This window comes from Schistocerca cancellata, chromosome 2 (assembly GCF_023864275.1).
Source record: "Schistocerca cancellata isolate TAMUIC-IGC-003103 chromosome 2, iqSchCanc2.1, whole genome shotgun sequence".
In the NCBI taxonomy this organism is placed as follows: Eukaryota; Metazoa; Arthropoda; class Insecta; order Orthoptera; family Acrididae; genus Schistocerca; species Schistocerca cancellata.
This window is the reverse complement of record NC_064627.1, coordinates 442908971-442926577: the sequence shown is the minus strand read 5'-3', so window position 1 is coordinate 442926577 and position 17607 is coordinate 442908971. Positions and strand designations below refer to the sequence as shown.

The window sequence follows — 17607 nt, the reverse complement described above, 5'->3', positions numbered from 1 at the left end:
CTCACTCTGTCAGTCCACCTCAGGCTCCCTCTCTGTCTATCTCCTCCTCCTCACTCCCTCTGACACTTCATATCTTCCTCCCCTCTCTTTGTTCATTTCCTCCAATCACTCTCTCTGGCCATACCTACCCCCTATTTCCTCTGATGATATCCTCCACCCCCTCTTTCTTTCTGTCTCTGGCCCCTCTTACTTTACCACCTGCCCTCTACCCCTCTACCACTCTACATGTTCTACAGCGGCCAGGGTGGCCAAGCGGTTCTAGGCGCTACAGTCGCAGGTTCAAATCCTGCCTCGGGCATGGATGTGTTTGATGTCCTTAGGTTAGTTAGGTTGAAGTAGTTCTAAGTTCTAGGGGACAGATGACCACAGCAGTTAAGTCCCATAGTGATCAGAACCATTTTGAACACCTACCTGCCTCATGCATCTCCACCTACTCCACTCTCTCTCTGTTCATTTCCTCCTACCACTTGCTCTATCCTTCCTCTCCTGTGTCTATCTCAGCCTGTTTCCAGCCATACTCGCCGGTATGTGTGGCGCCTACAATACAATATAAATAAAGCAGGCTGATATTACTTCCACTGCATACCTGTCATGCAGGGCAACCTACATGTTGAGGCCCAGAAAGCTATTTATTGCCCCTGAAATGTAGGCTGTCCTCAGAGCAGGGTGATTTGGCTGGCTGATACTGTTCCCACTCAACATGCCTGTTATTCAGGGCAGCTTACATGCCAGGGTTAGAAAAACATTTTTACTCATATCTCCAGTCCAATTAGAGCTAGGAGACTATAAACCACATGGTGCTAATACTTGTGAGGCTTGCTGTTTCTGTGTCTGGCTGAAATCGATCCAAGGGCTTGGGAGGAAATCCTGGACATACAGACAGACATACACTCTGGTTTATATATATAGCAGACATAACTGACATAACAAGTAACAGAACTGCACAGAATCGCTGCTTGTTTTGGAATTTACAATAAATCAGTACAGTTGCTGCCTATCATTATTTACAGTTCCCAGAATGAGTAAACAATCAACAAAAGTTCATGTTTGGTTAGTAGCATCTTTGGAAAGAACGCACACCAAGTTTCAGCGATATTGGTCTATTTCTTTGTGTTTGTCATTTGTGTGAATCAAAGGAGTCGAGTGATTGTCAAAAAATGGACGAAAAAGAATTTCGTGTGGTGATTAAGCATTACTTTATGAAAGGCAGAACGCCTCAGGAGACTAAGGAGAAGTTTGATAAACATTACGCGACTCTGCACCTTCGATTGGAAGAGTTTATAAGTGGTTTCAAAGTTTTCGTTGTGGCCATATGGGCACAAGTGATGCTGAACGTTCTGGGCGTCCTGTGGAGGTTACGACTCCAGAAATCATTGATAAAATCCATGATATGGTGATGGATGACAGAAGAGTTAAGGTGCATGAGATTGCTAGTGCTGTGGGCATATCGAATGAACGGGTACATAATATTTTGCATAAACATTTGGACATGAGAAAGCTATCCGCAAGATAGGTTCCGCGATTGCTCACACTTGACCAAAAACGGAATCGTGTGAAGTGTTGCAAGGATGGTTTGCACCTGTTCAGGAAGAATCTGCAGGACTAACCGTCGTTTCGTCACTGTGGATGAAACATGGATACATTACTATACTCCTGAGACCAAAGAACAATCTAAACAGTGGGTTACCAATGGAGAATCTGCACCAAAAAAGGCGAAGACCATTCCTTCGGCCTGAAAGGTTATGGCGACTGTCTTTTGGGATTCACAAGGGATAATCCTCATCGACTATCTGGAAAAGGGTAAAAATAATATAGGTGCATATTATTCATCGTTAATGGACCGTTTGAAAACCGAGTTATACGCTGGTTATAGAATGAGAGTCATGTGGTAAGATTATATTACCGTCACAAGCAAAGCTGATGTATAGTGAGAGCAGAAATGAAAACAACAAATGAATGTGAACTATGTCACAACAAAGGAATTCAAGAGTCAAAACTTGTGAAACGGAATGTGAGAATCATAATATGTGGTACTTTTTGTTCTACACAAGTACAACATAGTATGATTCTCACATTCGCTTTGGTTAGAAAAATTTGCAAATTCGTCTGTTATCAAGGAAAAGCATCTGAAGCAGTATATTTGCTAACATATGAAACCTTCACTCTGAAATTTAATTTTTCAAGATTAATGTCACCGTTTAGTACTATCTTGCGAATTAGAGGTTCATATTTTGTTGTGTGGGGATTTCTTCCTTACTAAGGAAATACGCACCTCAAATTAAATAAGACACTGCTTGGCAATTTAAAAGTTTTTCAGTTTCTTTTGTTTGATTATCTGCACATGAACTGGAGCGTTTAATTCCTTAGTTTAAAATTTTCTTAAATGTAACGGATTTACATTGTCTTTCTGAGTTGGCGTGCTTTTTTAGTTGTTCCGTGCTTCCACAGATTTTCTAAACGTAGCGAGAGGTACAGAAATGAACACTACCCCTGCTTTTGAAGAGGTTCAATATCATATTTTAAATGCATCCTACACGGTTTACAAAAAGCCCCATCCCGATCGCGGCCAAGTATAAACAATTGTATCCAAACTCCCATTTTTCTGCTACTTTCAACGCACGGTTTAGGATGACAAGTTAAGGGTGGGTCAGAAATAGAACATTTTTCTTTCGAAATTGAGGAAGAGTAACAGCAAATCCAATACGGTAAGCAATTAGCCACCACATTCACTAACATTTCTTTCAATAGACTCACACTCATCTGTAGTTTCTGCAATAAGATGTTTTTTTTTTTATTAAAAAAGAAAGCAGAGGAAGAGAGTTTTTTTGACATCGCATTTGCACCTTTAACACTTCTTTTTATACGACGAATTGACGAAGGCCGCACGTACATTGCATGATCACAGCACTCTTCCAAAGTAAAGCTACTGACTAACTGTCAGTATAGTTCCATACAAGAACTAGAAATTTATTGCAGGAGTGGAAGCTTATTATTGTCGTATTGTTTATCAGGCGGTGGCCTGTTTGCACCTATCAGTACCGGCATATGTAGAGTTATCACGACTTGTCCATTGTTGATTCCAAACTCCGTAAACAGTGGCTGCTGGGACAGTTGAAATTTGTCAAAACAAAACAAGCTTCATTGGTTATTACACCAGCCCGTATGTTAATTTCAGTTGATGCATTATTTTGACTTGCAATGTTATATACAAATAGATATGAACTTCTCGGGGGTGGGGCGGATTTTTAATTTCCGGGCCGATGTTGCCCTCTCCTGGACCACCCACTGAATCCATCACTTAATTGTTTTAACATCTATCCAGTGCATCACTTACTATTTTTTTAAACTTGAGCCACAGTTCCTCTATAGGCCCCTGTTCTGAGCTAGAAGCTACAAGTTCCTCACTAAGAGCTACTACTTCGTCTAGTTTCTACAGGTACACTTGTGTCACGTGATTTGACTTCTTCAGTTTTTTTTTTGCTTTTGAATAATCTAACAAAACATACTGCTACGTTTCTCTACTTTCCATTTTTCCATTTACCTGCGGAAAAGTGGCATTTGCTACGTCAAACAGCCTGATATTATCCACTGATGCCCAGTAGGCCTACAATTGCGTAATTACCCAAAATTAACGATAGGGGAGAGCAAGAAGAAATGTTATTGTGTCTTGGTTAGAACGAAAGACGAGTGTCAGGAAGCTGATGTGAAAGAGCAACCCGGTTTGATCGTATAACGAGACTGTGGAAATATAAAGTTTCCCTTCCCCAAATCCTCCGACATACGCTTCGGATGCGACACGCACTTTTGACATCCCTGACGCGCATGCGCAAACCTTATGGATGCAGTCGGTACAAATACGCTGAATGTGTAGGGTATGTGAAGAGGGTGAGGGGTGAAAGGTGTCGCGATGTGGTTTTGCGGTGGTATAGTTGAGTATATCAGCACTTTATGCTTACGAAAAAAGGAGGAATTTCTCTTTTTGCATGAAAGCGTTGATGTGCATTCAATAACTGCTATTTAAAGCGTGCGGCTTGTGAAAGTGCACCGATTTCTAAGTTATTAACATCGTTTTTAACCACTAAAGGTACGTTAAAAGAATTAAAATCGTATACTGGTTAAACAGTAAGTTCCTACTCTGGAGATCATGAAGAAGTCGTCTGCTATTATTTGTGAACCATTGCCGACGAGTGCGCAGTCGAGACGCTCGATATTGGAGCGGTATTGTTTATGTTTACTAGTTGTCTGTAGCGTACTATTTACTTGTACGCAACAGCTGGAATTGCTCTCACTTTTTAAAACGTAGAAAAGAGTTTGTCCGCAATTTATTGAACAGACGCTTTTGTAGTGTCTTCGGTAAAAGATGAACCCTTGGTTTGTCACAGTGAAGATAACAGCCCCGTCCCTTTACGTGAAGGAGGGAAATTCAAATAAAGTTAATGTCAATGAATAAGGAAAGTTATGTTATTAACTTCTGTAGCTTCAGTTCAAGGTTTAACCTCGAAGCTGTCAAACAACTCGAATGCGCTAACTTGTAGACTCGTTGCTGAACAGTGATTTAATGCAGCTATAAAGTCAACGAAAACACTAGACGCACTTTCAAACGTGGTAATCATTAAGTAACAAAAAGCACCCACTCGTATCAGCTACACGTATATTCAGGGTCGTTAGGTGCAAACAATATGCAATGAAAGAAGGAAGCGCAGAGTACAACATCAAAAAGTTTGACAAATGCGTTGAATGTTGATTCTTGAATCACTTTGCCGTGTTTTTTTGTGGGGGAAACTCTCCTGTAATTACTTCTCATATATTTTTTGCCATAGTGCCCATGTAATTTTTAATTTTTCGTCATGAATTAGTAGCAGTTAATTAAAAATTCTTGTTTTTGAAAAATTTGTTTGTATTGCCATGGGGTAATAGTAAATGGTACACGTGTGGAATATGACTGTTACTATTTCATAGCTGTTAATCTAGTTGTGTATCCTTACTAGAGATTCAGATGGTATTATATTACAAAAATGCTTCTGCCTTTAAATTTTAAAAGAAGGTAGTAAAGGAAATTGTTTGTCCTTAACACAAAAGTAATCTTTTTCTTTTCTCTTACAGCTGCAAATGTAAGGATTAACCAGTCACCAAGAATGACGTCTACATTTCATGTCCGGAGAATTGTTTGCATTTTTCTTGGTCTCTGCTTCATATATATTGGAGTACAGATTGCTAGAACACATTTTGGGTATACTTATATAGATGACAGTGACAGAGAGGCCAGACTGTAAGTAACTTTTCTTATAATGACTGTATTACCCGTGTATTACACGACTTTCACTTGAGAATATGTATTGTTGTTACAGGAAATATATATCCAGCATGATTCAAGCTTCTCCTGATGAGACATGGCGAAAACTTGCGTAAGTATGTATGTTGATGAAGCTGTGGTAATTTTATCCAGAAGAATTCACTCCTCTCCCGTTTGCAAGAAAGCCAACAGTTATTTTCGTCTTGTTAGCAGGAGTGGTCACTTTACAAAAGCAGTTGTTATATCTTAAACTTCAGTTACTTCTTAATCTATAGTGCAGTGATTTGAGCTGTATACCTATAACTAAATATTCACTGCACATTGGATGTCTATAAGGCAGAGGTCAGTGCTTGAGATTCTTAAATGAGGTTAACATTTTACTCTCACAGATCTGATATTTATTTATTTTAAATTCCATGAATCCATACTATGACAAATCACAAGGATGTTGAATGAGTCAGGTGGAAAGAGTCAGGTTTACATAATTATAGGGAAACAATAAGAAAATGTTCAGTAATAATAAACTTAAAGGTTGAAGTATAGTTAATAAGGTATAGTTAAAGTCAGCATAACATAAATTACTGAGAGTAACTTAATCTAAAGAAAAAAGGATATTTATAGGTTACCATGTTAAACAAGAAGGCAAATTATGGATGACACATTATAAACTGAAAGTCTCAGAACATAAATACAAATGGAAAATACAGATTCACAAAAACAGTCATTGATTAACCTGCATGTGCTCAAGAAGACACTCGAATACCAATTTAGATTTAAGTGTAGGCAGAGCATTACTGTGGACTTTAATATCTGATGGAAGAGAATTGAAAACTTTTTTGGCAGAATAGTGATCACCTGTTTATGTAAGACTGATATGTTTTAGATCTCTGTGCCAATCATTTCTAGACTGTATTGTCAACATGGTATGCACTATTAGATCTAAAAAGAGAATGGTTCTTACAGACAAAAATCATCAAACAAAATAAGTATTGAGATGTTGTGGTTAACGTTTTGAACTTACGGAACAGATAACTGCAAGAATATATTTAATGACTACCTCTCATGATTCTAAATTCTCTCTTTTGTGCAATAAAGATTTTTTAGGCCAAAAGGCTGATTACCCCCAAAAAATTATACCATGTGACATGACAGAGTGAAAATTGCCAAAATAAGCAGCTTTGATACAATTCATTTCACCAACAGGGGTAATTACACAAAGAGCATAAGTTGACACACTGTGTCTTTTTTGATGCCCAGACCAATTTAACTTTGTAATCAATCAGAATGCCTGGAACTTAGAAGATTCAGAATGTAATATATTTAGATTTTCACAGTTAAGTGGATTACTTAATTTCGTTGTCGAGATGCATGAAATGGCATATGTTGAGCTTTTTAAGTACTTGGTGTTAAGCCATTAGACTTAAACCAGTATAAAATGTCAGAGCAAATTTGCACAGAGTGGGAGATTGTTGATTAAAGTAAGAAACACTTGAGGTCCCAAGGTGGACCTTGTGGCACTCCACACTTTAATGTAGTTCAGTTAGATGAAACAGGACAGCCATCGGTACCATTAAGAATCACATTCTGCTTTTTGCTGTGTAGGTATGATTCAATGTATAACAATAAGCCTTTGTAAGAGGATATTGTGATCTGCAGTGTCAGAGGCTTTTGACAAGCCACAGAATGTTTCAGTAGGTGGAATTTTGTTATTTATTGATTCAAGAATTTCATTTGTGAGGAAATAGCCTACCCTGTTGATCTTTTTTTTTTAACCAAACTGGTTTTTTGTGAAGGCTGTTTTGAGTGTGAAAATGGTCTACAGTTCTTTTATACTGATCCATCTTGATGTTGACTTCTTGATGGAAGATAAATCCACATGTAATGCCATTTATTTACATGTGCATAGTAATATAATCATTGTCTTGTTACTGGTTACTGTCTGATATACACTTAATGTTCAATCTCCTGTGCACAAAATATTAGTAGAAGGCCAAACACAGAAAAACCGGATTGCTAAGGAGGTAACCCATGCAAGAAATAAACTGAATTTAGAAACATGTAATAAGAGACCCTTTTCTGAAAGGGAGCTACAGACTAAGCATATAACTATTCAGAAGATTTGTAGGTCTTCATAAATGGGAGAAGGAAGGAAAGTAACAAAACGGACTTAGGCCACCTGCCATGTGAATATTACTGAAAGCATGTAAGTCCTCAAAACATAGCAAATATTTTGAATGGATATTTTAACTGCAGTGCATAAAATGATAGGAAACCTTTAGACATATGAAATGAGTATAGTGCCAAAAACTCAAGCATGAATTTTGTTCTCAGGCAACTATGACAGAGCTTTTAAACATGATTAAAAAATAAATAAAAAAAAACTAAACTCCACCCGAAGAGGGCAAGAAGGCCCAAAGGTACTGACCGGCTACCTTGTCATCCTCAATCGAAAGGCATCACTGGACGTGGATAATAAAAATGAAAATCAAACACTCATCTGCCCTAGATGGTGTTTCATTATCTCTCTCAAAAGTATATGGTTACATGTGTTCTGAATGCCTCGATAGAGGAGTAATTTTCATTGAAAATAAATAATCATTAAGCAAGAAAACAGAAGTGAATTAAGAAACTGACAATCAGTATCATTGGTCTCGCTTTTTGCAAAAATCTATGATATAATATTAAAGAAGGCATGAGTGTAAGTCTTAGGACAAATTTATAATGCTTTTGAAATGTGATGTCATTTGTTAAGGAGATGGCATCTGGGATATTTTTGTTTGTATATTTCAGCTATAAATGACAGTAATATGTTCTGTTCATAATATATCATTTATTTCTTGTTGGTGGTAGCTTAGAATGTGTTTTTTGCTAGCCCGATAGAATTCTAGTGGAGATGGTGATCAACTGAGGGTAACCGTATTTTGTATTGTGAAATGCATGTAATGCACGGTCTAGGTTAGTATGGAAGGTGGTAGTTTGATTGGGAAATGGAGAAACCAATGAATGTGACAGGTCAGTGTTCTTTTATTTATCCCCCCCCCCCCTTCCCATGGACGTCCCATTAGTATGTCTCAGTTTATTTTGTTAATGTATCCTTGTTGTTAGTTATGTCAACCATTGGTAATTGCTTAAGGCTCGTACCTTTGCCAAGTTAATGACCATCAGTCCATAAACCAACTGGTTAACTAATCCTGGGTTTTTGACGGCATGAAAGTTATCTATACAGTGCAAAGGAGGAACCTGGAAATGAAACAGTCTTCAATACTGAAAATGCAAATAAGTATCTAATTCAAAACTATCTCTCTAAATTAATCCAAAGTAATGGGTGTGATATTTAAGACCAGAAATAGTGAAAAAAATGAACAGCACAAAGCTTTTATAAACTAATGTAGATAAGTATCAATCAAACGAGGTAAGTATTTGACACGAGGGAGAGTGATCATGCTGATACACTGTATAAAACAGATAAGTCCACAGATTTTCCTGATCTACAACATTGCTACAGTTACTTGAGAAGTGCATATACTGGCTACACAAAAGGGAAAGAAGAGTTTAAATCCACCCTCATTTTTATTACCTACCCCGTTCCCGTAAGTGATACAAAATGCATAAATTATACCTACAGATTTATTTATTCCTATTAAAGAATTCATCTCTGGTATAAAAGGAGTTGCCAGGGTGATATGATTTAAGTTTATTTTTGAAACTATTACTGCCGTCTGTCAGACATTTTATTTCATCTCGTAATTTATCAAAAAGTTTTACAGTGGCCTGTTTTACCCATTTCTGTGCCAAAGATGGGTTAAGTAGAGGACAGTGTAAGTCTTTCTTTCTTCTGGTATTATAGTCACGAATGTCATTGTTGTTTTTAAACTGGTCCCTGTTGTTGAGAATGAATTTCATTACTGAATAAAAGGCTGTTGTAAGAATTCCTAACCTTTTAAATAGATGGCTACAAAATGTGTGACTATGAGCCCCGCACATTATTCTGACCACTTTCTGTTGAACAGTGAATACCTTTTGCCTAAGTGTTGAGTTACCCCAAAATATTATTCTGCTTGACATCAGAGTGAAAGTATGCAAAGAATGTTAGCTTACTAATTTCTATATCCTCAAAATGGGCAATTATTCTGATTGCAAAAGTTGCTGAACCTAGTCCCTTTAGGACATCCAAAATATGATTTTTTTTCCAATTAAGATTCTCATCTATGTGTACACCCAAAAACTTGGTATGCTCTACCCTTGCTACTGACTTCTATTGATGTTTTATATTTATTGAAGGAACTGTACTCCTTGCAGCAGAAAATTGGATGTACTATTTTTTTTCCCCTCAAAGTTCAGAGCAATCCCATTTGCAGAAAACCAGTTAATAACTTTTCCAAAGACATTATTTGTATCATTTTCTTTTGGAGTTTCTTTTACTGGATTAATAATGATGCTTGTGTTTCCAACAAACAGTGTCAGTCTAGCTTCTTGTTTGAGATAAGTAGGGAGGTCATTCACATATATTTGCAACAGAAGGGGAACCATGATCAAACCCTGTGGAACACCCAATGCAATTTCATCCAAAATAGATGAAGTTGCAAACTTCATAAATCACTTAAACCATATAAAGAAACATTTTGCTTCCTGTTCTATAGATATGACTTAAATCACTCATATGCCATTCCATTTACACAATAGAATTGTAGGTCTAGAGCCTAGTGCTGATACCTCTGGATCACAGGGTCCCAGGTTCGATTCCTGGCCAGGTTGAGGATTGGCTGCCCGGGGACTGGGTGTTTGTGTTGTCCTCATCATTCCAGTCTCATTTCTGAAAGTGGCTAGATTGGACTGTGCACAGATTGGGAATGTGTACGGGCGTTGATGGCCGCGCAGTTGAGTGCCCCACAGACCAATCGTCATCACCATCACCATCATCATCATTATCAATAGAATTGTAATTTCTGTAACATAATGTCATGGTTCACACAATCAGATGCTTTGGCTAAGTCACAGAAAATTCCTATTGATGATGTTTTACTATTTAAAGTCTCCAGTATGTGGGCAGTGAAACTGTATATTGCTGTTTCAGTCATCATCATCATCATCATCATCATCATCATTTAAGACTGATTATGCCTTTCAGCGTTCAGTCTGGAGCATAGTCCCCCTTATACAGTTCCTCCATGATCCCCTATTCAGTGCTAACATTGGTGCCTCTTCTGATGTTAAACCTATTACTTCAAAATCATTCTTAACCGAATCCAGGTACCTTCTCCTCGGTCTGCCCCGACTCCTCCTACCCTCTACTGCTGAATCCATGAGTCTCTTGGGTAACCTTGCTTCTCCCATGCGTGTAACATGACCCCACCATCTAAGCCTGTTCGCCCTGACTGCTACATCTATAGAGTTCATTCCCAGTTTTTCTTTGATTTCCTCATTGTGGACACCCTCCTGCCATTGTTGCCATCTACTAGTACCTGCAATCATCCTAGCTACTTTCATATCCGTAACCTCAACCTTGCTGATAAGGTAACCTGAATCCACCCAGCTTTCGCTCCCATACAACAAAGTTGGTCGAAAGATTGAACGGTGCGCAGATAACTTAGTCTTGGTACTGACTTCCTTCTTGCAGAAGAGAGTAGATCGTAGCTGAGCGCTCACTGCATTAGCTTTGCTACACCTCGCTTCCAGTTCTTTCACTATGTTGCCATCCTGTGAGAATATGCATCCTAAGTACTTGAAACCGTCCACCTGTTCTAACTTTGTTCCTCCTATTTGGCACTCAATCCGTTTATATTTCTTTCCCACTGACATTACTTCCGTTTTGGAGATGCTAATCTTCATACCATAGTCCTTACATTTCTGATCTAGCTCTGAAATATTACTCTGCAAACTTTCAATCGAATCTGCCATCACAACGAAGTCATCCGCATATGCAAGACTGCTTATTTTGTGTTCACATATCTTAATCTCACCCAGCCAGTCTATTGTTTTCAACATATGATCCATAAATAATATGAACAACAGTGGAGACAGGTTGCAGCCTTGTCTTACCCCTGAAACTACTCTGAACCATGAACTCAATTTACCGTCAACTCTAACTGCTGCCTGACTATCCATGTAAAGACCTTTAATTGCATGCAAAAGTTTGCCTCCTATTCCATAATCTTGTAGACCAGACAATAACTTCCTCCTAGGAACCCGTTCATATGCCTTTTCTAGATCTATAAAGCATAGATACAATTCCCTGTTCCACTCATAACGCTTCTCCATTATTTGCTGTAAGCTAAAGATCTGGTCCTGACAACCTCTAAGAGGCCTAAACCCACACTGATTTTCATCCAATTGGTCCTCAACTAATACTCGCACTTTCCTTTCAACAATACCTGAGAAGATTTTACCCACAACGCTGATTAAAGATATCCCTCTGTAGTTGTTACAATCTTTTCTGTTTCCATGTTTAAAGATTGGTGCGATTACTGCTTTTGTCCAGTCTGATGGAACCTGTCCCGACTCCCAGGCCATTTCAGTTATCCTGTGTAGCCATTTAAGACCTGACATTCCACTGTATTTGATGAGTTCCGACTTAATTTCATCCACCCCAGCCGCTTTATTGCACTGCAATCTATTGACCATTTTTTCCACTTCCTCAAATGTGATCCTATTTCCATCATCATTCCTATCCCATTCTACCTTGAAATCTGAAACATTACTGATCGCATTTTCACCTACATTGAGCAACTCTTCAAAATATTCCCTCCATCTGCCCAAGGCATCCACAGGATTCACCAGCAGTTTTCCTGACCTGTCCAAAATACTTGTCATTTCCTTCTTACCTCACTTTCGAAGACTGCTAATTACACTCCAGAATGGTTTTCCAGCAGCTTGACCCATAGTCTCCAACCTGTTTCCAAAGTCTTCCCATGATTTCTTCTTGGATGCTGCAATTATCTGTTTGGCTTTGTTTCTTTCTTCAACATAACTTTCTCTGTCTACCTGGGTTCTGGTATGTAGCCATTTTTGATACGCCTTCTTTTTCCTTTTACAGGCTGCCTTGACTGTATCATTCCACCAAGCTGTTTGCTTCATCCTACTTTTACACACTACTGTTCCAAGACATTCTTTAGCCACTTCTAGTACTGTGTTCCTGTACCTTGTCCATTCCTTTTCCAATGACTGTAATTGACTACATTCAACTAACTGGTACCTTTCTGAGATCGCTGTTATGTACTTGTGCCTGATTTCCTTATCCTGAAGTTTCTCCACTCTTATCCTCCTACATATGGACCTGACCTCCTCCACTTTCGGCCTCACAATCCCAATTTCACTGCAGATTAAATAATGATCAGTGTCATCAAAGAATCCCCTGAATACATGTGTGTCCCTCACAGCCTTCCTGAATTCCTGATCTGTTATTATATAGTCAATGACAGATCTGGTTCCCCTGCCTTCCCAAGTATACCGCTGAATGTTCTTATGTTTAAAAAAGGAGTTTGTGATTACTAAGCCCATACTGGCACAGAAATCCAAGAGTTGTTTCCCGTTCCTGTTGCCTCCATATCCTCTCCAAATTTACCCATAACCTTTTCATACCCTTCTGTTCGATTTCCAATCCTGGTGTTAAAATCACCCATGAGCGGAACACTGTCCTTGTCCTTTACTCTAACAACTACATCACTGAGTGCCTCATAAAAACTATCCATCTTATCGTGATCTGTCCCTTCACAATGCGAATATACTGACACAATCCTAATTTTCTTGCTAGACACTGTCAAATCTATCCACATCAGTCGTTCGTTTACATACCTTATTGCAACTACGCTGGGTTCCATTTCTTTCCTGATGTAAAGCCCTACACCCCATTGTGCTATTCCTGCTTTGACTCCTGACAGGTAGACCTTGTATTCTCACGCTTCCTCTTCTTTCTCACCCCTTACCTGAATGTCACTAACAGCTAATATGTCCAGCCCCATTTTACTTGCAGCCTCTGCCAGCTCTACCTTCTTCCCAGAGTAGCCCTCATTGATATTAATAGCTCCCCGTCTCATTACCATTTGTTTGCGAAGTCGTATCTTAGGAGTCCCTGGTTTGTCAGTTAGAGGTGGGACTCCGTCACCTCCAAAGGTCCGAGGCATTTTGCTCTGATTGTTGCCAGCATCATATTTAAAGTACCAGTGAAGCAGGTTGCTAGCCTTACTTGCCCCGAGTCCCATTGGGTTTTACCCCTAACGGCTGAGGGACTAACCGGTGGATTTGGTAGTCTTTGCCGTATGAGCACAAAGGTGACCACGACTCAGAATATGTCCGAGATGCCCAGCCTTATTCCAAATCAGTGGAACAGCATTTTTGAAATCCGAACTGTGATTTACTAAGTATCCCATTACTTTTGAGATGACTAACAACTCTTGAGTGCAATACTTTCTTGATGATTGGCATATGGTGTCCCCTTTTTTGTGAAGAGGCTTGACAGTAGTATATTTTAACCTGTCTGGGAAAATACCTTGAGTTAGTGATTCATTACATATGTGACTCAGAACATCAGCTGTAACTGCACAAAATTGTTTTAATATTTTGTTAGAGATGTCATCTACTCCAATAGAACATTTATTTTTCAAATATTTAACGATTGTCCTTAGATCTGTTGAATATGACGATGAGTGAATGAGTGTACAAATGAGTTTAAATTTATACTAGGTGTAGAGAAGAGTGCAAGAAAGCTATCTTAATGATCAATGAAAAGGAATATCAGAATCCAGTGTCATATTTATGTTTAATGTCGTTTATTGTCTATATTACTAATTTTTAGTCAAATCCGTCACATGTTATAATATCATTTGGAATTGATTTATTTTGATAATTTAATGTTGTAATGGTTTTAATCATCAGAGCTGGAGGCCAGGCATGTAGACATCCCTATCTGGAAGTAAACAATCCAGATATAATGAAATTCATCAAAGATCTTGGACCTATAAAGTGCTCAGATGAACAAGATTGGGTTGAGATGGATGGCAGTACTGCTCGTATAACAAGTACTGCACGCAAAAAGTATGGAGACATTGAGTGTGGATTTACAGGTATATAACATTTTATTTTAGTATGTTTATCAAACATGTAATTATTGTGTTTCTATTCACATTTATAACTTTTGCAAAGGGCTTTAACAGGAAAAATTAGTGGAGAATTTCACTTGCATATAAGACATTGTGTTCTTTTAATCATATCAAAAAAGATAGGGATGGGGGTGTGCAACCAGTCTAGTTGTACATTAACAGGCAGAAGCAGATGTTGCTGGAAACTTCTCTAAAGTATACTAACAGTAAATTATGTCAGGTGCTACTCACACTGGTATTTATGTGAGTTACTTTATCTTACACTACTCACCTGTTATCTACCACTTCATCCTAGTTACTTATGTAACTTAATTTCAGAGACCACTATCAGCTGACTGTGTAGTAGAAATGAACATTTCTGTTAGTCAGAGTTTATGTCAATGTGTCCCAATGTTCTGATAAATTATAAAAGAAGTGACCACTGAGGAAATCTTTTACTATGTGTTTGAAAGTTTAAGGGGATTTCAATTTCCCCACCTGCTGTCTATTGACAACTTTTTAAAGGCTTTTGCACCAGAACATAAGACTCAATTCTCAACCCTAAGCATGATGTATAGTATGTGTAGAAATTATTTTTACTTTTAGTTTTGTGGTTGTGAACATCACAGTTCATATTAAATACCCTATTATCATCAACCACCATACTGACTCATTAGTATAAAGATCCCAAGATTCCCGAAAAGGCTTCTTTAAGTCATACAATTATCAAGTTTACATAATACTCTAACTAAACACTTCTGTGTAATAAGTACAGGGTGACACACAGGAGACGGATGGTTTTTAATGAAATAATACTCAGCCAACTTTAAAATTAATGCATGCTTATTTACACAAAATCAAAGCTCATTATTTGCCATTTTAGTTAACAGAGTTATTTGTGAAAAATAATGTCGTCAAGGTGATGTCCATCATTTCGAATGCAGGAATAATCAAGTCTCTTTTCAAAATCCTCCATCACACCGACTAAAATCTCTGCAGGGATGAGAGCAATTTCTTGAATGATTGCATTTTCCAACTCATCCAAATTTAGTGGTTTGTGGTTATAGACACATTTCTTAAGGTACCCCCACAGAAAAAAGTCACATACTGAAAAGTCGAGAGACCTGGGAGGTCAAGGAACATTGCCAAAATGTGAGATAATCCGGCCAGGAAACATGCGTCTAAGAACTGTCATTGAAGTGTTTGCGGTGTGTGATGCTGCCCCATCCTGCTGGAACCAAATACATTGTAAAGGGATTCGTCGTCTTCTTAGTTCTGGTTTCAAGAATGTTTCAAGCATATGAATGTAACGAACCGAATTAGCAGTAACTGTGGCCACATTCTCAATAATGCCAACAGAGCCAAGAACACCAGACTGTTGCTTTTTCTGAGTGTAGAGGCCGCTGGTGGATAAGGTGTGGATGCTTTGGAGCCCAGTAATAGGTTTTGCTTATTCACGGTCCTGTTTAAATGAAAATGAGTTTCATCACTCATCAATAAAATTTCATTTTCATTCGATTCCAAAATCACTTGCATTCTGTAAGCGAAGTCTTCTCATACAGCAAAATCAGTTTCCTCAAGTTGTTGGACAATGAGCATTTTGTAGGGATGGAATTTTAATTCTTTATGCAAAATTTATCTAACTGATTCACGATTGATTTGTAACTCACTAACATGACATCTAGTTGACCGTCCTGGGCTTCTGACTGCCGCTTGCCTTACCCTTTCAACATTTTCTGGTGTCGTTACTCTGCGTCTCGGGTCAGGATGCTTCTTATCCAGTATGTTTCCAGGTGATCTGAAGTTTTCCACCTATCTGAGGATTGTGTTACGGCTCGGAACAGCTCCATGTCGACCGACGTTAAACCGCACACGAAACAATCGCTGCGTAGCAATAATAGACTCACTACTTTTCACGAAACTGCCGTAGACAAACACTCGACGTTGCAAGTCCCACTGCTCCATAGTGACTGAGTAAATGAAATGGCATCTTGTGTGGATCAGAACTATCCCCACCATGACCCCCCCTACCACCGCACCCTCAGTACTACGCAGTTCAAAACCGTCTGTCTCCCGTGTGTCACCCTGTACTTTTTGACAGTATTCAGTGAAAGTATGCAGGAAAATCTATCTTCATGTCAGTGCAATGAGAGGAATTACTAAGTGCAAAACAGGCAGAACTGAGCTTTTTGGTTAACTTATTCACTTGTTGTTGGTGCCACTTCATTTTACTGTCAGTTTGGGTGTTGGATTTCTAGAAATTTCACACATGATCTCTACTTCTGGTACCAACTTCACATACTGACTGCCATGCGGTACCGAGTGGTGACCCAATGGTGTCATTTGAATGTATTACGGAGGGGCATGGGGTCTGCACACTGCTCTGCCAGCCATTGGCAGCTTCCCAGACTCTAGAGCCACTTCTTCTCACTCAAGTATCTCCTCAGTTGGCATCACTAGGCTGAGTGCGCACTATTCTAGTCCTCCCACCATAGCAGTAACAGGAACTGAGCCCGGACCTTCTGTGTAGCAACCAGACACGCTGACTATGGAGGTAGACCTACTTCTGGTACACATATTTGTTTCGAACTGTAAGAATTCAGCTGTTGGCTCTGCACCAGCTATAAATGTGCTCCACTGTTCTTCTAGTTGTGCAAGGCGTAGATATCTTTGAACTCTTATTCATTAAGCTTGTGTCTTCAGCAAATGTCACAGTTTCTGAAGAAACCTCCAACATATTTAATAATTTTTATTTCTTGTAGCTTGAGAAAAAGAGTGGACCAAGTATCAAACCTTGCAAGACAATATATTTAATGTTTGCCCATCCCGAATTTAGCTTTATTCCTGTGGTATGATTTGATGGTGGGACACTGTTATCTGTTGTTAAGATGTGATTCCATCCTTGCAAGTGAAACATCTTCAACACCTTAGTTTAATTTCTGTGTTAAAATCTACTTACACTCAATCAGAGGTCTTGGCAAGGTTACAGAATTGTTTGGTTAAACAAGAACTGTGTTCATGAGATGATATAATGCTTCCTCTGTTCAGATTCATTTACAGAAGCTAAAAATGAACAGTTGTTACAAGGTTAATTTCAAAAAAGTTGTCCAATAGTGTATTTCAAGCTGCCTTCTCAAAAATGTTTGAGAAAGTTGGGAGGAGAGAGATTATTTTATGATTAGATGTTACTACTTTTGTAAATGGCTGTTAATATCACACAAACACACACCAGTTTTTCAG

General features: G+C 38.6%; 1 protein-coding gene across 2 annotated transcripts in view; it reads left to right on the top strand.

The window, feature by feature from the left end:
- The window catches only part of LOC126161922 (uncharacterized), a 270341-nt gene that overhangs the window by 98964 nt on the left and 153770 nt on the right, over positions 1-17607 (top strand). The window contains exons 1-4 of one of the 2 annotated variants that reach the window (XM_049918095.1): positions 3860-4084; positions 5104-5269; positions 5349-5405; positions 14165-14352. In XM_049918095.1, the coding sequence (XP_049774052.1) occupies positions 5136-5269; positions 5349-5405; positions 14165-14352 (379 nt within the window). In that variant the 5' untranslated portion in view covers positions 3860-4084; positions 5104-5135. Of the gene's footprint in view, positions 1-3859; positions 4085-5103; positions 5270-5348; positions 5406-14164; positions 14353-17607 lie in introns of those variants that run through there. The other variant, XM_049918094.1, reaches the window with a different exon arrangement.